This window comes from Benincasa hispida, chromosome 1, assembly GCF_009727055.1.
Source record: "Benincasa hispida cultivar B227 chromosome 1, ASM972705v1, whole genome shotgun sequence".
Taxonomy (NCBI): Eukaryota; Viridiplantae; Streptophyta; class Magnoliopsida; order Cucurbitales; family Cucurbitaceae; genus Benincasa; species Benincasa hispida.
In genome coordinates, this window is record NC_052349.1 from 10,872,639 (window position 1) to 10,894,605 (window position 21,967).

The window sequence follows — 21,967 nt, forward strand, 5'->3', positions numbered from 1 at the left end:
TTATATTTATTAATAATTTAATTGGTTAATTATATGATAATTAACCTAAAATATCTCTCAGACGTGTGTTAATGGGGAACAACGTCGGTTATTGTAACCGATGAATAAAAATGAATTTTGTTTCATTTTTAAAAGTTCGGAAAAAGTTCAAAAGAAAAAAAGATCGGAAGGTTGCGTTGGTGTGAAAACATAAACGATCACTTAAAGTCGAGAGCTTATATGATAGTCGCTCAGTGCCAAACGATCGCATACCTCGTGCCTAAACGATCACACACTAATTCCTAAACGATCGGTTAACTTTCCTAAACGATCATATAGTGTGTCGAGTTTGTTAAACAATCGCCTACCTTTTCCTAAGGGATCGTTCAGTAAAATCTACACGATCGTGTAGTTTCTTCTAAACGATAAGCATCTAGCTATACGATAGCTTCTCATTCTCTCCTACTTACTTATCGCCTACACGATCTGTTCTTCCTCCTACCTCTACCAAACTCATCAAAGACCACGCTCTAGGTTCTTACTCCGATAATACTTGGTGCTCTTTTCTAATGGTGTCGTCCCCGCTGCGTTTGTGGGTTTGCGGTTGTTCGTGCTACTATAGTCGATGCATCTACTGGGCCTTGATTATCGGGTAGAGGTCTTTCGCTACGTTGAGTTCCATAGTTTGAATAGCGTCTTCAACTGGTATGAGAACTCTTTCCCTTGTTAATTTTTGTTCAAAGCATGTCATTAATTACTGTTTGTCTGCATAACTGTGTGTTTGAATGTATATGGTGTATTTCGGTCACTATGAAATTGGAGCGATCCGAATGTGCTCGTGGAACTCTTCGTTAAGAGATCCTTCAGAAAACTTGTTAAGTAAGAAGATAAAAACACTACGATCTGATCATGGTGGAGAGTATATGGACCTCAAATTCCAGAACTATATGATAGAACATGGAATAACATTCCAACTCTCGGCTCCAGGAATATCTCAGCAGAATGGTGTCTCAAAAAGGAGAAACAGAACACTTTTGGACATGGTTCGGTCTACGACGAGTTATGCTCATCTTCCACACTTGTTTTGGGGTTTTGCAGTGGAGACTGCATGTTATATTTTGAACAACGTTCCCTTGAAAAGTGTTTCTGAAACACTTTTTGAGCTGTGGATAGGTCGTAAAGGTAGTTTACGCCACTTCAAGATTTGGGGATGTCCGACCCATGTGCTTGTGGCTAAACTAAAGAAGTTGGAATCGCGTTCGAAAGTTTGCCTCTTTGTAGGCTACCCAGGGAAACGATGGGTGAATACTTCTATGATCCGAGTGAGAATAAAGTGCTTGTGTCGACAAATACTATCTTCTTGGAAGAATACCATATCAGGGATCATAAACTACGAAGTAAGCTCGTTTTACATGAAATTTTTAGTGAGACTACTGAGGGTTCAACAAAAGTTGTTGAACTGACCGATAGATCAACAAGAGTTGTTGATATCGGTTTTTCTAGTCAACCATCTTAAGAGTTGAGACTTCCTCGACGTAGTGGGAGGGTTATAAACCCATCGGAACGCTACATGGGTTTGACTGAAGCCCAATATATCATTTCTGATGATGGGATCAAGGATCCATTGTCTTATAAGCAAACAATGGAGGATGAACCAGGAAATGGATTCTATGTACTTCAATAATGTCAGGGAACTTGTGGATCAGCTTGATGGGGTAAAACCTATAGGGTGTAAGTGGATCTACAAGAGAAAACGAGGTGTACATGGAAAGGTGCAGACCTTTAAGGCTAGACTTGTGGCAAAAGGGTTATACCCAGGTTAAGGGAATAAATTATGAGGAAACTTTCTCACTTGTTGCCATGTTGAAGTCTATCAGGATACTCCTGTCCATGCCACATTTTATGATTATGAGATATGGCAAATGGACGTCAAGACTGCCTTTCTTAATGGTAATCTTGAGGAGACCATCTACATGGCTGAACTAGAGGGGTTCATTGTTCTAGATCAAGAGCAAAGAGTTTGTAAGCTTAATAGGTCCATTTATGGGCTGAAACAAGCGTCTAGATCGTGAAACATTAGATTTGACTGTGTGGTCAAATCGCTTGGCTTTGTTCAAAATGTTGATGAGCCTTGTGTTTACAAAAAGATCATCAATAGCTCAATACTTTCCTAGTATTGTATATGGATGATATCCTATTCATTGGGAATGATGTAGGTTTTCTGACTGACATTGTATGTTCTAGGGATCTAGATCATTTGAGATCGTAAGAACAAGAGGTTGGCGTTGTCTCAAGCATCATACATTGATCAAATTTGATCAGATACATGATGCAGGATTCTAAGAGGGGTTTATTACCTTTCAGGCATAGAATTGTTTTGTCTATGGATCAATGTCCTAAGACACCTCAAGAGGTCAAGGAGATGAGACAGATTCCCTATGCTTCAGTTGTTGGAAGCTTAATGTATACAATGTTATGTACTAGACCTGACATTTGCTATGCAGTAGAGATTGTTAGTCGTTATCAGTCCAATCCAGGATTAGATCACTGGATGGCGGTTAAGATGATCCTCGAGTATCTTCGGAGAACGAGGGACTACATGCTCGTGTATGGAGATAAGGATTTGATCCTTACATGATACATATATTCTGACTTCCAGACTGATAAAGATTCTCGAAAATTGACATCAGGGTCAGTGTTCACTTTAAATGGAGGGGCTGTAGTTTGGCGAAGCATCAAGCAAGGGTGCATCGCGGACTCCACTATGGAAGTCAAATACGTAGCCATTTGTGAAGCTGCTAAGGAGGCTATTTGGTTGAGGAAATTCCTTACAGATTTGAAAGTTGTTCCAAATATGTTTTTACCGATCAGTCTTTATTGTGATAATAGTGGGGCTGTGGAAAATTCGAAGGTACCTCAGAGTCATCGTAGAGGCAAGCATATAGAACGAAAATATCATTTGATTAGGGAGATTGTGCATCGGGGTGATGTGATAGTCATGAAGATCGCGTCTATAACGACCTGACCCCCTAAGACTTAAGTTAGGTCGTTACTAAATACATGCATGCATGGAACTTAAAACGACACTCTATTATGACAAAATAAATGCTAATTAAATAAGGTAAGTTCGAAAGACTTTCATTAAATTCAAATATTAAAAACAACAGTAGAGTACCCATAAATCATAAATGATAATAAATAAGTCTGAAAAACGATTCTTAATAGTAAGTTTTAAACATCAAAACTAAAAGTTAAGAGAAACATGAAAAGAACTCTAAATATCATGAGCAGAAGCGTAAAACAAGTCCTAGTGGCTCGATCACGAATTCCGCTTGTCCATCGCCGGTGCATCTCTACCTTTACCTAAAACAACAACATGAAAAGGATGAGTATAAAATACTCAGTAAGTAACCCCACTATTATGGGTCGAGTTAGGCATCTATGTCCTCTAGATACCTATCTCTGGTGGAACATATAAATTATCCTAATCCTCAGGGGACACATACAAACGTGAAAAACTGAGTTATATCCTACTGTAGCTGAATATGCCCACTACCTCTAGTGAATCCCAAAGGAAACACAATCTGGTGAATCTCAAAGGAAACACAAATTGGTGGTGAATCTCGAAGGAAACACAAATTGGTGGTGAATCCCGAAGGAAACACAAACTGGTGAATCCCAAAGGGAAACACAAACTGGTGAATTCGAAAGGAAACACAAACTGGTGAATCCGAAAGGAAACACAAACTGGTGAATTCCAAAGGAAATACAAACCTAGTGGGCCTTCTAACTAATCAGTAAAATCACTAGCATAGGCTCGACACCATAATTATCACAATAACTCTATGACATACATATATGCTTCAACATCATGGCTCTACAACAAACACACATGCCTCAATATTCACAGATCACATACAACCTCATGGAATCAAATATCATCTCATGCTAGCATTCAAGTATCCATGTGCACAAATTCATCTTTCATATCCTCGAGTAAAAACGTGCAACGGTTATACTAAGCTATCAGTTCATCATGCTATCATTCTATCGTAACATATGCTAAACTATCAGTTCATCATGCTGTCATACATCTAGTGACTGGCCCGTGGGCAGTTCCAGTAGTAAGATTACTTACCTTAAATTTGGTCACAATTTAATCCAAGTAATTAACCTTCTTACAACTCTTGGATGACTTTGAATCCATCCTATAACATATATTACAAATATTAATTTAGCACCCCTGGTCCAAAATAACAAATCCAAAGTTCTAAACTCATCTTTGAGGTCTAAATCCAATTAACCAAATTATTTAAAGATCTTCCATTTAACTTTACCTAAATAAAAAATCCGCAGATAAACTTAGACAGCCAACTAAACCAGCAACTCCAAGTAAGACCCTGACATAAGAACGCAACCAAGTTTTAAAATTAAAACTAAGGCCTAATCACATATACTCCAAGTACTGACAGAAATCTGGGTAAACTCACCCAAGGTGTGATATGAGGTGCACCAAATCTGCTAAAGCAATTCGAACTTCACATAACAACACCTTAATACTTTCAAGAACGTGAATCCAAAGTTGACACATAAAGGCCTCAATCGATTGGTGCCAAAAGTAAATGGCCAGTCAAGAATCAATTGAAAACAACCTCAAACAGCAGAAATCTTGCCCACGTTGATAAATCTGATGACGGCACAAGCAATGACGACGGCGACAGGAGCTGGGTGATGTCGGACAGGCATAGTTGGCTGGTGGAGGTCCTAGTTGGCGACAAGTTGAAGAGAAAAGAGGAAACGCTCAGGATCGCCGCTGGTGTAGGCGATGACGCGACAAGTTGAGCGATGGAAGGACTCGTGGCTCGAACGTGGGCGGCTTCGGCGTGGGAGACCGAAGTCGGATCTGGGCGGCGCGAAGAGGCCGAAGTCGAATCTAGGCTGTTCGCGACTTGGATCTGGGCTGGCGGTCAAGGTCAGCGGTGGGAGATCGGAGCTAGTGGTCGAGTCGGCGGCGAGAAGGACGGTGGCTGGCGAAAGAAAAAAAATGAGGGGGAAGGGTTTGGTCGCGCGCGTGAGGGAGAAGGGATTTGGGGGGGGTTTATAAAATAATAATAAACTAAAAAGGAAATAAATATAAATTATATTTTATTCTTTTCCTTATTCCACTTTATACTATTAAATTCTTTTCCTTCTCAAAAAGAAATTAATTTATGCCATTAATTTCCAAATTGAATAATTTCACGCCAACAATTAAATTTTCACACTTACACTTGAAGTCCAAAATCCCAAAAATGTCTTCCAAATAATAAAAATTAATGAAATTCCAACTAATAAAAAATTACTGAAATTACATTATTACTAAAAAAAGAAAAATACGGGGTGTTACAGCGTCGAAGCACAACATTACTGATCCGTTTACAAAAGCTCTCACGGCTAAAGTATTCAGGGGTCATCTGGAGAGTCTGGGTCTACGGGGCATGCGGCATCATGTTTAGGGCAAGTGGGAGATGATACTGAGGTACAGAGTATGCCTTAGTTTATTGTATAATGTACTTGTTTTTCCATATATTGTACACTAGTCTCCCGAGACATTAGAACAAGTGGGAGATTGTTGGGATAGTTGTACTTACGAGTGATCTGTGAAGGGTTATCGCTCTGTTGATTGGTTGATATGGACACAAAAATGTATCTGTAGTGAGGAGAGTGCAACTATTAGTCTTTAGTGGAGTGTCCGACAGTTAACGAATGGTGGATTATGTGACTAAAGAGTTTAGTCAGTTATTCAAGTACTATCGGAGCTTCAAGCTACATGTCCATAAGGTCCCCTTGGTAGCTCAATGGATTCAAGTTGAGAATGTTCTTGGAGTTAGTTTGAAGTGTTCAAATTAACAAGAGGAAATTCAATTATATATGATATAATTGGTGTGATGTATGAGATACATCAGGTGGAGGATTAATGTAAATATGATTTACATTAAGTACCATAAAATAGAAAAAGAACTATGGTTTGTATGTTTCATGAGATGAAATATTAAAACTATAGGTTATAAATAGGATATGGTAAGTCGATTATCATATTTATTTATAATATATTAATTATTTGATAATTAAATTTTGTTCTCTAATAACCGATTGAGTGGGAGGTTATTGGTGGTTTTATGGTAACTGTGAGATAAAAGAAAAAATGTTTTCCTAAAATTAAAAAGTTACTTCATTCGGAAAGTTACTCACGGATAAACTATCAAGTGAAAGTGTTTCACTAAGGGATAACTCTTAGAGACTAAACGATCATGTACCTTTGACTATACGATAGTTCATCAGTTGATCGTAACTAAACGATTACGTGGCTAAGTCTATACGATAGGCTGCCATTTACTAAACGATCGAGCACATCGTCTATATGATAGACAACTTCCTATCTCCCACTTGCTCGATCGTCTACACGATCGTTGTCCTCTAGTATCTTCCTCAAGCCAAGTTCATACAGTGCCCACAACTCCTGAATTCTCACATCGAGAATACTCAGGTAATCATTGTGGTGGTGTCATCACTCAACTCAATTGGTTTCAAGGAGCCATTGGTCGTTCATTGTGTTCGTGTTGTTGATTGTGTTGTGCATCGGTCGTTGCGTTCGAGCATTGGTGGTCTTGGACACTTGGAGATTAATCGAGGGATTCGTGAAGAATGTTTCTTCAAAGGTATGCATACTCTATCCCTTGATACTCTTGTTAGCATGCTGTAATTTCTTGTTGTACATAACCTATTAGTTACCATTCTTGTACTGTAATTATTTATGTTCAACTCGAATGGAATTTGGAACAATCCTTCCACTGCTTATGAAAATCCCCATGTTTGATTTCTTTCGCTATTGGATTGGCTTCGTTTTTTGGCTCAGTTGTTATAAAAGCAGTGCCAGTGAATGTGGACACTTGCAAGAAGGTTCCAACAAGGCAAAAAGAAGTACTATGGTGTTCTATTAAGGTACGTAAGCATTCTGTTATGGTTTAGTATGTAAATGATTTTAGTATTACCATTAAGTTTCTTCCTTTTATGTTTTTTTAGGCACGATATAATGTTGATCAACAGTGGCATAAAAGATTCTACTTTAAGAAGATTGGTGGGTTGTGGAGAGCAAACAAGTCTCGTTTGGAGAGTTAAATTCGAAATGCTTCAAATGATGAGGAGTTGGCTAAGCTTAAGCCAGACAATATTTTCTGAATACATGATTGGATGGATTTTGTCAAGGAAAAAAGAAGTGCAAAATGTAAGGTATGTACTGCATATTTGTTGGGTAAAATGATAATGTTTTATATTATTTAATGTTTAATGTCTGGAAAGAAGTTCAAACTTCACACATTTATTTGAATATTTTGTTGGGCATAATTTATTAGGCAAAAAGTGAAAATTTTAAAGAAATGAAAAAAAGAACTTCCTCACACTTGTAGTCGGAGAGGTTATGCTCAACTGATAGAGGATATGGTATAATTCTTCATACTAATAGTGTTATGATTTAACTCACTCAACAAATAATATGCTAGCTTGTTATTGCGTAACCATATAGAAGCATAATTCTTGTCCTTCGACTACAATTACACGAGTAATGGTTTGGAAACAGACACACCTAAAGAAAGATGGACAACCCACTAACTCACAAGTAGTCGACACTTTGGTATGTGCATCAAATGAGTTGTATGAATGTTATGTATTATTTAGTGTAGTTTTATCATTATGTTTGTTATCTAAAATATGTGAGCGTAATTGTATAGTATTACAATTACGACTTTTGGTTATTAACTCCATTTACATTAATTGAGTTGTGCTCAATGTTGGTCTTCCCCCAGAATGATTTAAATGAGTATTTTTTTGTCATTATTAAATTTGTTATTTTGATTACATAATTGAGACTTTTTGTTGTTAACTCCATTGACTTCCATTAAGTTGTGCATAATGTTGGACTTCTTGCCTCCCCTCTTCGTTTTAGGAATAACATTCTTGGTTATATCATATTATGTTTGTTATGAGTCTCTTAGCTCTGTAGGAGTGTATTGAACAAAATACAAATCATAAAGAAGCAAATTATGATTCAACTAATGTGGTTGATGATGCACTTAGTAAAGCTTTGGTCCTGATTGTGTGATATAAGAGGATTAGGATTTGGGGTGACTAGGTCAATGTTATTCATATCAACTAAAAAAGACAAGATTATTGCATCTCTTGAAAATAAGTGCAATCAATTAGAGTTCGATGTAGTCGAGTTGAAGACAGTGGCATCTTCAATAATAAAAGAGAAGATAATGTTATTATTAACTCTTTTTTAGTCATTAAAAATTGTTGTTTTAAACTCTAAATATTAATTCTCTCTCTCTATATATAAAGCAAAGTTAGACGAATAAAATTCTAATCATGCCACTACTGCAACAACACCAGCACATGTTTTGAATCCAATTACCAATTATCCACCAGCAAATTATCTTCCACATTGTATTTAATGTTTCTACTGATATTGTATTCAATATTACTATTGATTTACATTTTGCTTTCTTATATTGGGAAAAAGTGTTACAATCAATGCTCCCCATAAGTGCATGCTTCTAGATTGGTCTGGCTCTTGAGAAGTAATTGCTAAAGGAAGATGGTCTTTTAATGATCCAAAAACATCGGTTAATCATATCCCTCTTGGTCCAAATGCAGTGTGCATGTGGGTTGATATAGTAAGGAAGCTTGATTCATTTTTATGGATGCCTATTTCTGACATGCTTGTCACTAAAGATGCAATAAGAACCAATATTGCTTGGCCGATAAAGTCAAAATATCTAAGCAATTTTTTTTCAACTTGGTTGAAGTATTTTATGTGAATAATACTATTAATATGGTTTATTAGTTCATGTATTATGATATTAAAATCATGATATTTTTGTTTTTATTATGCGAATGAAGTGGTGGCACATGCAAGAGCCATATAATGGGAAGCTCAATTGTATTGGATGGTTTCGAAAATAGGAAAACTTGGATATACTTTTGTTGGTGGGAGCATTTTGTCATCAATGTTTTTTTTAATTATTATTATATGTACTCCATTTTTATGTGATTGTGTGAATTTGGAGCTAACTCATGTTATATGTACTTCGAAAAAAAAATGTTGGTTAGATTAACTTTTGGGATCAATGTAGTATTTCATTTCTATATAATAGAACTTTGAAGATTCTATGTATATTTCAATCGAAATTAACTTTTGATCACATACGGGAAAAGAGCTATAAATGTGAAAAAAAATATATTTAAAACATATATTATTGCATCTCTCTCAATGCTATAGAAAAGTATAACATATAATATTTTTTCGACCCTATAAAATGTAAATATGCAATTGGAAGTGGAATTTCATATATCACTTTCCATAATATTGAAAAAAACGCTATGATAAGTTTTGTTGCTTTCAATAATATCAACTATGACAACATGGAGAAAAATGATATAAAAGGGTTACAATACCGTCTTTTACATGCTATAAGAACGTTTCAATTGCATTTTTTTTCCATGCTATTCAAAATGCTATAAAATAGTTTTGGCAACGTTTTTCTCATGCTATTAAAAATGCTATGAAAGAGAAACGATAGCATTTTTAGCTAACGCTATAAAATAATTCTATAGCATGATAATTTTGCAACAAAAAATAAACTTTTTATAGCACATGATATAGCAGGTAAAAAATGCTATCAAAAGTAATGGACTTTTCATAACTTCGCCTATGGCAGCGTCTTCGAAAACGCTATCAAAAGTCTACGATAATGTTTTTGGCCTGCTATCGTATGTGATATTTGTTGTAGTGGCTGCACTATTTGCACTATGGATATATTTTTGTGTGAATTGGATATAACCAGTCAACGATGCGATAACTCTTCACAAATTGCTCGTAAGTACAACTAGGCCAAAATTACCATTTTGCCCCTATGGTTACATCTAACTCCTTAAGTACCACTGATCCCTCTAATGAACAGTAAGTCATAGTTCAACTATGACCAAATCCCTGTTGGGCCAAGAGAGGGTGTGACGCCACATTGTTCAAGCACTGTAATCAACTTTTAAAGAAGCAATTTATCTCTTTACCCAGACGTTAGGGAATGAGTGAATTCCATCTTATGTAGCTGTGTTTCCAACTCCCTAATCAGACAAATCCCCGAAATGGTAGCTTATTGATTTGGCAATTTGGCCACTCTCACCCATATAAATCAATGGACCATCTTCATAGGTAGGAGTTTACAACTCACTCAAGATTCATGTCATGTCACCTATGGTCATCCTGGTGACATGTAAGTCTCTATTATGAATGCCGTTATATAATAAGACTAGTCATTTCACGGTTCAGTCTTATACAAACTCCTTTGTATAGAATACCCCCGCTCACATGTTTCTACATGAATGATCAGGATCATATCATCTATATGTCTCTACATACATGTTTAAGCTATGGATGATGACCTTGGATGTTAGTTTATTGGTTTATGGGTTAATGCTACTAAATATTGAATAAAACATCTCATATTTCATTAAATAAATAAAATGTTTATATATTACAATTACAAACTACATGACCCACGAAATTTAAGACATCAACCCTAACCAAGTAGTCAGCTGGTGTATTATTTTCATGTGTGGTGTGTTCTAAATCATATATACGAAAATTACAATCGAATATTGGAAATACGTTTGAACAAACGACCATGCCATTAGCCCTATGTCTTTTATCCTTATGAGTGCAATACAAGCCATAGATACAAACACATCACAGCCTAGTAGTGAAACATACTTTAATGAATAATCACGTCATTTGTCCCCATGAAAACTATTAAGATTAAAGTGGCAATACGAGGTACCTAAATAAAATAGATGGTAACACATGGATGTGATATATCATGTTGTTCACGAGTGTAACTCGTGCCATAGATGTGAACACACCAAGATCTAGTAGTTTGACAAGGACAATGACTCTTATCCTATAAAATATTGCGAGTTTTTATATATATAAATAGAGTGTTTAAATGAAAATGAACTTTTGAAAAACATTATTTTCTAAGTTAATCCAAACACGAGCTTGTAAGGCAAAAAGATGAGTATGAACTTGATGCTGGAAACAGAAAGAAGTTGTCGAACATATCTATTATATAGAAGATTTTGATGGACGTTTATGTGACTTTTTTTTTCTTTTTTTTTTTGGTGCCAGTTGACTTATTTGTTAGGCCACATCGTATATGTGTGCGTGTGTATATATATTTATATTTATCGTATTACTGGCTCGTAAAGTGTAGCTTTTATTACATATTTTGTGACGTTCCAAATTTTTGAAGGTAAATTCAATTTGTTTTATCTTGGGTTAATTGAGGATTTTGATGTTGGAAAAAAATTAATTTTATTTTAAGTTTAAAAAATACGTGATAAGTGATTTGGAGATTTCGAATCAAGTTAGTTTTTTTTGGATTTATCTTATTGTGGGTTATTTTATTTAATGAGGAAATTAAGGGGTTTTAAGGGGGAAAAAAGGAAGGAAAAAAAAAAGGTTTATTTAGTTTAAGTGGGGGAGTTGGGGTTTGTTTGGAAAAGGAGATTTATTATAAATTAGGGTTAAAGTGGCCTCGTTATGCGTATAAGGGAACAAAATTAAAAGGAAATTATTTTTCTCTTATTCTTTCCCTTTCAATCGTACAACCGCCCCCTCTGGTGTTTTCTTCTTTTGTTCGCACACCGTCGGTCTCGCATCACACCGTCCACGTCTGCGCGTCGTTGATCCCACTTTAGCTGCTCACGCCAGATCCAGCCGCGCGACCTCCGGGCGTCCACGTTTGTGATGCGTGTCACCCAGCCATTCAAGTCGCGCTAGCCATTCCTATTTGTCGCTCATCCGCGCCAGGCCGTTCGCTCCAAGTCTTTTGTCGCCACTGCTCGGGGTTGAGCCTCGTTTGTGATCAGGGTTCTAAAAGAACGAGAGTGGGTTGTCTAGCGGGGTTGTTGTGTTTTCGCTGATGTTTAGGTAAGCAGTTGGGGGTATTGTGATGGAATTGTAGTTTAACGAAAGTGAATGTGGAGCTAAATACTAAATGGATGTGTATTTAGTTTCTTGATTGCACTTAGGGGGAGAGCTTGTTGCTTGAATTGAATTATTTTACACTAGATTTTGGAGAGTTACCTATTGCTGGTTGGCTCTCGAATCTAAGTATGCCTTAAGAATTGGTTCCTATATTGGGTTGAAATATTATGTCATGTTTGTTGGATTGTTGAAGGGGAGTATGGAAGCTTATATTTATGCCATAGAATTTCAATATTATATATTATTTACATTATTTGATTGATAGATAAATTGTGAGACTGTTCTAAACCCTAAGCATTATTTAAAACTTTGATTGTATGTTTATGCTTATGTGAGACTGATAGTGGTTGTTAGCCTTTTTTTCGGGCTATGCACATTGCATGTTGTGAGTCTTCGCTATGCCTATGTTACAGTGTTCCCTATTTTTGTTTATGACGGTGTCCCTTTGGGGTCACTACCTATGAAAGCGTGTTTGCCCCTTATGCTTATGCTTATGCCCATGCCTATGCATTCGTATTGTGCACTTAAGTCCTGATAGAAAGGCCAACAATTCGCCTAGAGGCCAATAGTGGGTCGCTTAATGAGTATATTTATATACTCATCCTTTTCTCTTCATGCTTTTTGGGTAAAAGTATATATAAAGATAGACCCTCTAATGGTAAGAGGGATTTGTGACTTGGTCATTGGGATATAATATCGCTTCCACGCTTATGTTTTATTTGATAGAATCTGGTTTAAGGGTCTATCATTCTACAACTCTTGGTTATTTCATTTGTTCATTCGTTTATTTGCTCAATTTATTCTATATTTGAGTGAGGGGTACCCGATATTTTCAGGATTTTACTATTTGAGTTTTATTTAATAAAATAGAAGTTGTATTCATTTTATTTAACTTTTATTACAGGAAATTATTGCCAAGCCTATGCATGCACGTAGTAGCATCCTAGAAGTATAATAGAAAGTTGGGTAGTTATATATTTTATATGCCAACTGTGTATCATGACCACCAATAGGGTTATAGTACAATTAAGGATATTTCACATACAATATAAATTTAAACTTGTTTTGTTTCCATAAATAAAATATAATTTTATCCAACTTAACTAGAAAAGTCACATGCACAAATTTTTAAAATGGTTGCTTAAATTAAAAAAATTGAAATGTATGATCCAAAATAAACCCCAAATCCCATTTCTTAAGACTCCCAGCAATACACGATGCTTAGAAAAAAAAAAAAAAAGAACAAGGTGCAATCCATAGCTTATTAAAAAAAATGAAGAATTATTGAGTAAAAAGTTTCCAAACAAAAATAATCATCTTAAGATTATTTGTGTCATAAAAATTGCACCAAATACCTTTGACGCATAAAGTCAATCTAGCATAAAAAACAATATATGAACCCCCACAAACATATAAACTCTATAAACATATTTATTTAAAGTCACACTTATTAATCCGTAATCAAAATTGTCACAATCGTAATGAAATTACATTATGTATCAATTTTAATGGGTCTCAATCGCAAAGGGAATGCGATTTTTTATATTGTCTTAACTCACATTGATGCAATCATAATAAAAAAATTCGATGGTGTTGTTTATTTGTCATAAGAAAGAGTAATGGAAATGATGAATGATGAAAAGTTAGTAAAAAAAGAAGAAGGTGTAGGTTCCATGTAATACTCGAGCGTAATTGAATCAATGACTCTCTCCTTCTAGTAGAATTAAGTTTGTTGATTACAATTTCTTGGTGGGACCATAATTCATTATGATAATTAAATGGGCCTACTTGTAAGATTAGGATGAACTAGTAATCTAAACAACCCTTTATATTTTATCTTTATATTTGAATAGTTGCAATTAAGACCATGTTTACTAAATCACACATTTACTGTTATCGATACCGTTATTGTTACATACGAGGGTCAAATGGTATCTATAACGATAAAAATGTTAAAATTTATATTTTTCCCTCTAACAATAAAAGTAATTGTAGCGGAAAACATAATGGTAACGATAACGATAAAACGTAATTTCTAAATACAATTGGATTGAACACGTTTTGCTCGTCAATCCGTTTGCATCTTTTGATTACAAATCATGACGGATCCTATGTGTGATATAAACGATACCAAAATAATCAAATTCGACACACATTTTATGTTAGCATTGATTTATTACTTTTCATTTGGACAAACCTGGCCAAACATATTTTAAAGCCTATTAATGTGTCAGTATTTGCAGAAGAGAAAAAGGTTCACTATTTTGGTGCCGCCTCAGTCCTCACAGCGGAACGAGCTGGCTTCAAGATCGAGAATGACAAAGGAACTGACTGACAACGAAACGCTTCCTCTAATGGAGCTGGACTTGAATGCCTTCATTCACGCACACCTCTCCAGCGGCGACGGCGACGACGGCGACGACGACGATGACCTATCATTCCCTCACCGTAGCATCGACGAGATTCTAAACGAATCCAGTTCTTCCACCTCATCCCCTCCCCATTCTCCCCCTTCCCGCGGCCTTCGCAACAACGCCGCCGGGGACGGCGGGGTCTCCACGTCTCCTTCTATATCACCGTTCAAGTCTCCGTTCGAGGAAACAATAAAGGATCCTGAAACTCCAAGAAGCAACCAATGGAACGAGAAGTCAGTTCAATTGAAACCAGGTGCGGTCTCTCATGCCAAGGTCGGTGAATTAACGGACGACCCGTTTCGAAGGGGATCTCGTCCATTGCCATCGTTGTTTGGAGGGGTTAGATCGAATGCGAAACCTGGGGCGGCGCTTGCCGCAGCTGCCGCGGCTTCTCGGTCCACGCCAGCCCCGCACGCTGCAGCAATCAAGTCGAGGAGGGCAGGATATGGGAACATGGTTCTCGACGATGACGAGTTGGTTTCCTCTTCTGCTGTCGAGTCAGAGTTTTTCTCTGATAGTTTATATCATACTAACATTCATTCAGAGGACTCTGGCGAAAAGTCAATTTCAATGGTCGACAGGATTGCTGATTATCAGGTTGCATCTATGAACGTCGGCGGTGAATTGTGGGAAAGGGACAACATCGGAGACGGTGTCCCATATAATGACGAGTTTCTTATAACTAGAGATATGGAATGCGAAGCAGAACCGAGTTCTGTGGATGATGTGGATTTCAACGAGAGCGCTACAACTCTACCGCGAGTGGGAGCCAACAATAGAAGCCTGTCTGGTCCTGTTCAGAAAAATGTTTGTTCGATGGAGACACATCCAACAGCATTGGATGTCGATGAATCAAATGAAGGGGCTATTCCGTGGTCTATCGAACCTGACGATGAGGGAAGTTCTGTGGGCTACGGGAGCCTGGAGTTGGAAACTCAAGATTTCGAGAAATGTCTTCAACCGTCAAAAGATACGGAGGTGGATCTTGCCATTGAGGATCCCAGTGAAGTGGACGATATCATTGAATTGGGGGAAACAACCGAGCAGTTGGACAACTTTCAAATTGGTGAACGTCCAGAAAGGATGCCCCTGTCCTCGACCAATCCACTTGAATTGGCCGAAGAAATTGAAAAGAAGCAGGCTTTCACTGCACTGCATTGGGAAGAAGGCGTTGCTGCCCAACCAATGAGGCTTGAAGGTATTAAGGGAGGCACAACAACATTGGGGTACTTCGACATTCAAGCCGACAATAGTATTTCAAGAACCATTTCATCACATTCATTCAAGCGTGAACATGGTTTTTCCCAAGTCTTGGCTGTTCATGCGAATTATATTGCAGTTGGAATGTCAAAAGGAAATATTGTTGTGGTGGCTAGTAAATCCTCAGCTCAAAATGGCGACAACATGGATGCGAAGGTCAACATTGTACCTATGCAATACGTAGTTTATTTCTTGGTGCATCTGTTATCTGAGTTTCTTTTTGTCTACTTAGAACTTATATGGATACGAGAGATTTATGGAGCTGTGACCGTAAATGCATGTTTGATATATTGTTAAATAGCACCATTTAATAGCTGCAAATAGTGTAACCGATTGCATTTCTCTTTCTCCATCTTCTCCACTTGTACTATATGGGTCTCTTGAATGTTACATTCGGTTTTTACATCCACTTCAACGAATTGTTTGAGATGTTAAAAATGATATGTGGACTTGAAACTTTTGGCATCTTATACAGGAGATTTGAAGTTATAGTCAGAATTCTCCTTTCAAGAATGCCATCAGTTTCCAGTCATTTAGAAAACTGTATTACGTCCATGGTTTAAGTTTTCTTGAAACGTACACGACCTTACTGGAACATGATATGTTCTATAGATTGCACAACCGTGTCCTTGAATTCTAAAGTTTTCTTAAAACATACCTTTCTTTTTGTAGAGGGATATAAACATTAGGATATAATAAGTAATTATGCTGTCATTTTACGTTTTACCGGTAAAGTATTACAAGTGCCAAATTTGGCATCATAGAGGATTTTTTTTCTTTTTTTTTTGGAAGCATATAGAGTTTTTGTTGTTTTTTAAGGAATGCCATCGATTTTTGTTCCTTGAGATGGTGATATCATTTCTACTAGTGAAGTTCTTAATAATTTTATCTACCACAAAGGGAAATGACTATCGCATACTGAGTGAGATGGCGGTATTGTATTTGAAAGTATTGAAAGGGCCAAATTTGGAGTTGCTTAAGAAGGTAGGGACACACATGATGAAAAGTACACCTTAGAATGTTATAGTAGGAGGTTGAGCGGAAAAAAAGATTAAAATAGAAGAATGAGGAAGTTTCAACACCTCTATGGTCTTTTTTGATCTCAAGGAAGTTGTTAGAACGTTATACTTTGTAGTAGGAGCATGAGCGGAAAAAGGATTAAAATAGAAGAACAAGGAGTTTCAACATCTTTATGGTCATTTTTGATGTTTAGAATGGAGATGTCTTCTCCGACCCTTCACTCTTCAATATGCAAGTCGGAGCTCATTGCTTTCTTCATACAGAGAAGGTAGGCTTGATAATCTCCTTAAAGCCATCAAAATCTTTAAGCTTCATTTTGGTTAGAGTTGATCTGCAAGTCTTTGATCATAGGTAATCAATATTGATGAAAATCTTATCCCTGGAGGAAGCCACTACTTTCAGGTGTATTTTGGGTCAATAACACATGCTATTTGGGTGTGCAGTATGGTGGTGGCTTAAATCTTTTTGATATCCATGAAAGAATCGTAAGTAGGTTGGCAAATGGAGGACTTCTTCCTTTTGAAAGTCCCAATAGTCTCTCGTGAAAAAGAAGCCAATAATGAGGGAGAAAGCCATCTCATGTGCTGGGATAACATTTACTTACCTGTTAACAAAAGGAAACCCAACGTCAATGTTTTGGGAAAAAAGAAACAATAATTTGCTAGGTAAAGGGAAGTGTTTATTTTCGATTAGGGTTGTCTTATGCTGTATATTAATTGTTAGCAGTACGGAACTAAACTTGGAGTTGGTTTTTAACTTTAAGTATTACTCAAGCACTATATATCATGGTGCTACATTTTGAAATGTTGTGAGGCCATGGGAAATGATATTCTTTTATAGTAGCAGTGGAAACCGAGTTTATTGGAGACATACTTGGACTGGCCAAGATAATTGTTTTCTGAAGCTGTTTTGGCTGACAAACTCCAATGATTATCATTTAGGGGATCGTGAAGGCTGTATACTTGGAGATAAAAGGCATGATTGAACATGTATTTCTTTTACCCTCTCCAATTCAGTTAGCAAATGCCAGTATAAGATTGTTTCCCTTTTGGTTTTACACCACTTCTTCTCTCAGCTCTAAGGTTGGAAGGATTAAACACCTCTAACAGATTGCAAATGTAGTGCCTCAAATGCTCTTTGGTTCACTGATAGTATATTCACTGCAAAAAGTTCATTGAAGTTCAAATCCACCCTCTTTACAAACCCAAGATACTATTGAAGATTTGACTTTGACTTAAGCTCTCTAGTAGGGAACTTGGAGGAGGAAAACAAAAATGGAGAGAGTTGCAACTCTTGATGAATTTTGGGACATTAGTGAAGTTTTTGCTTCGATTTGGTATTTTTTGTCAAATTCCTTGTCTAATTATAGTATTCAAAATTTGAATGATTGCCACCAATTGCCATGCCTTTTTGTGTCTCTTGGTGGAGGTTTGATGCTTTATCTTTTTCTTTTTACATCCTTCATTGTCTGGTGACAGTCTCTAGTTTATTTTTGAAAAAAATAGATTTTTTCTTGTTAAAAAAGAGCGATATTATCTTTTCAAACCAAGCCGAGAAACTGACTTCTTTATTTATTATTTTTGTATTTTACTGACAAGATCCTTGATCATCTTTGTTGGTCTCAGTCTTTTTGTTACTTCTCCATTTATTAAGATATTTTAATATTATAAGTTACACTATGTGGATATAGATGTTACTGCTTGGATCACAAGGAGATAAATCAACTGCACCAGTAACATCTCTATGCTTTAATCAGCAAGGGGACCTGCTTCTAGCTGGTTACAGTGATGGTCATATTACAGTCTGGGATGTGTTGAGGGCATCAGCAGCGAAGGTTATTTCCGGAGAACACACATCACCAGTTGTTCATTCATTGTTCCTTGGGCAGGAGGCTCAGGTTACTCGACAATTTAAAGCAGTTACCGGTGATAGCAAGGGTCTGGTTTTGTTACATACGTTCTCAGTGGTTCCTTTGCTAAATAGATTCTCCAATAAAACTCAGGTAGAAAATTAATCTACACCATAGTTATATGGGTTCTGTTGCCATTAGAATGATCTTAATTATATTGGCCGTTGCAACTAAAATGCTTATTCTGTAAGGGTTTGTGACACCAAACAAATTAATTGGTCCGAATTGTGATCTGGTGTTAATTTACTGAATTAGTGTCTTCTTGATGGGCAAAAAACGGGGACTGTTCTATCAGCTTCAGCACTTCTTTTGAATGAATTCTGTGGAAGTTCTTTGCCACCAACTCTTTCAAATGCCGCAGTTTCAACCAGCAGTATTGGGAGCATGATGGGGGGTGTTGTTGGAGGAGATTCAGGCTGGAAACTCTTCAATGAAGGATCATCTTTTGTCGAAGAAGGAGTTGTCGTATTTGCTACCCATCAAACTGCTCTGGTGGTATGGGACTCTTGATAATAGCACAATTTTTTGTTCATAATTGTATGTTGATATTTTTACTTAACCTGTTCTGAAACTTTTTGAATTCACTTGAGATTGGATCAGGTTAGGTTGAGTCCCACTGTGGAAGTGTATGCTCAGCTCTCTAAGCCAGATGGGATTCGGGAAGGTTCTATGCCTTACACTGCTTGGAAGTGCTCACAGTCTTTTGGTAAGAATTTATTGCCCTTAACATGATCACGACATCAATCATTTATGGAATGAATATAGTATTTGTTTCATGTCAGAAAAATGAATATAGTATTTGTAAAAATTCAGAATTGATTTGATGAGTGACCTGGATCACATTTTTGAAGTGATGTTTCAATTCAGTCTTATTTTAGTTTGTAACTTAATAAAATCAACCCATTCCATTGGAGTATGGTTGGAGAAGGATAGCACCTACATAATTTCTGGTTTGTGTTTAATGGAGAGGTTTTTGCAACTCCTTTGGCTTGTCGGCTTTTACCTTATGATTTCATCAGGTCAATGAAAATTTCTATTTATAAATAAAGGATTTGAGCATTTAGTTTTTATTTCTGGCCTTAAGATTTAAATTATGGCAGAAACTTCACCTTCTGAAGCAGTAGAAAGGGTTTCGTTGCTTGCAATTGCCTGGGATAAAATGGTTCAGGTAGCAAAGTTGGTGAAAACAGAGCTTAAAGTATGTGGCAAGTGGTCCCTTGAGAGTGCAGCCATAGGTGTTGTCTGGTTAAACGACCAGGTAATTTTTTAAAGGTTGATCGTTCTTATAAAAAAAAAAAGAAAAAGAAAGAGAAGGTTGATCGTTTTTATTGTTTCTAAATTTGTCTTTAACTACTATTACCTTAATAGTTCAGTGCAGCTGTAAAAGGTTACTGTGATGTTGGGCTTGGTGCTTATTTTCAGTTTTAAACATAGTACATATAAGCAGAAAAGTTAGGATTTATAGATACAACAAAAACCATCAGATTGCATTTAGTGAGATTGGTTCTTATTGAAAGTAAATGAATAGAATTCCAGTTTTAACTGGTGGCTCCATCCATATTTTCTGCATGTAGTAAGGAATACCTGTTTGCATCAAGATTTAATCAGAAGTTTTATAAACTCTACAGGTTCTTGTCATTCTCACAGTAACAGGACAACTCTTCTTATTTGAGAAGGATGGAACTATGATTCACCAGACAAGTATATTTGTAGATGGCTTTGATAAGGAAGATTTCATTGCATATCACACCCACTTTGTTAATGTTTTGGGCAACCCTGAGAAGGCGTATCACAATTGTGTGGCTGTTAGAGGAGCTTCTATATATGTATTGGGACCTATGCATCTTGTTATTTCCCGTCTCCTTCCATGGAAGGAGCGGGTTCAGGTTCTAAGGAAAGCAGGGGACTGGATGAGTGCCCTTAGCATGGCAATAACCATTTATGACGGCCATGCTCATGGTGTTATTGATCTCCCTAGGTCGTTGGAATCTTTGCAGGAGTTGGTAATGCCCTTTCTGATCGAGTTGCTGTTATCATATGTGGACGAAGTGTTTTCATATATATCAGTGGCCTTCTGTAACCAAATTGAAAAGAATGAAAAATTGGATGATGTGATGAGTGAAAGCCATTATGCACATTCTGAAATAAAAGAGCAATACAATCGTGTTGGTGGAGTTGCAGTGGAGTTTTGTGTCCACATCACTAGGACTGATATTCTCTTTGATGAAATTTTCTCCAAATTTGTGGGTGTTCAACAGAGAGGTATTTAACTCGTAACTTAACTTTATATTGATTGTTTCGTTGTAGATTGTTGGGAGTTCAAATTAGTATGAATTCATTCTATTAATTGCTTCTTTAGTTGCAGGAGGATGAAATTCGAATTAGGGTTTCAATTATCTATAACTAGACCAATTATTAAGAGAGAAAGGAGTCTTCCAAGGAAGGAGAATGCTAATATGGTTGATGAATTTACAAGGAAATTGGATGGTTTTTTGTGCAGTTCTTTGAGAAGTCAGGAGGCCTTTTAAGGAGATGGTTCTTAGTTAAGTTTTCGGTGGTAGAATCCTTTAAGGGTTTGGGGCTCTCGTCTGTATGGTTATATGGAATGAAGTTTCAATGACATGTTTTGTCTTCTTCGTCATATTATTTTGTTGCACCTTGGTGCTTTGGACTTTGGAGTTGTCTGTTTTTCTTGCTGGAGTGATGAGCATTCTCCATTGGAAAGGCCTTCGAAAGGAATGGTTTTTTAATTATTTGTTGTTGTTTTGATCCTTGTTCTGGCCTTCGATCATTGGGCTGCAGACTTTTTCTGCGTTCTTAATTGGCTGTAATTGCTATAGTTGTTTTTTATTTTTTATTTTAATAAATATTTGTTCATTGAAGTTATGAGCCATATTTGGCATCGATAAGGTGTCTCCCATGGGCATCCTTTTCCAAATTATATCTTCAAATCCCTTTAGTGAGAAGGCTTTGGTTTTGGTCTTCAAATTGGTTAATCTGAGGCCCCCTTCTTGAATAGGAAGCTCAACTTTCTGGCAATTGATAGAATGAATACTTTTCTTATCCTTTTTACCATTCCAAAGGAAGTTTTTTTGTAAAGTTTCTCAATGTGTGCTGCAGCCTTGGATGAAAGCTTGAAGAGAGAGGAAGTATGTGGGAAAGTTGCTTAATGTAGCTTGGATCGGTGTAAGTCTTTCACCTTTAGAGATATTGGTACCACTCCAACTTCCAAATCTTCTTTCAACCTTCTCAGTGATAGGCTCCCGAAATGTGTTTATGAATGGGTTGCCATTAAGGGGAAGA

General features: G+C 36.7%; 1 protein-coding gene across 2 annotated transcripts in view; it reads left to right on the forward strand.

Annotated features, from left to right (window-relative positions):
- The first annotated feature begins 14,278 nt into the window (after positions 1–14,278).
- Positions 14,279–21,967, forward strand: part of LOC120074784 (vacuolar protein sorting-associated protein 8 homolog) — a 44,365-nt gene continuing 36,676 nt past the window's right edge. The window contains exons 1-6 of one of the 2 annotated variants that reach the window (XM_039028026.1): positions 14,279–15,891; positions 18,512–18,757; positions 18,920–19,159; positions 19,265–19,370; positions 19,765–19,922; positions 20,293–20,926. In XM_039028026.1, the coding sequence (XP_038883954.1) occupies positions 14,287–15,891; positions 18,512–18,757; positions 18,920–19,159; positions 19,265–19,370; positions 19,765–19,922; positions 20,293–20,926 (2,989 nt within the window). In that variant the 5' untranslated portion in view covers positions 14,279–14,286. Of the gene's footprint in view, positions 15,892–18,445; positions 18,758–18,919; positions 19,160–19,264; positions 19,371–19,764; positions 19,923–20,292; positions 20,927–21,967 lie in introns of both variants that reach the window. The other variant, XM_039028025.1, reaches the window with a different exon arrangement.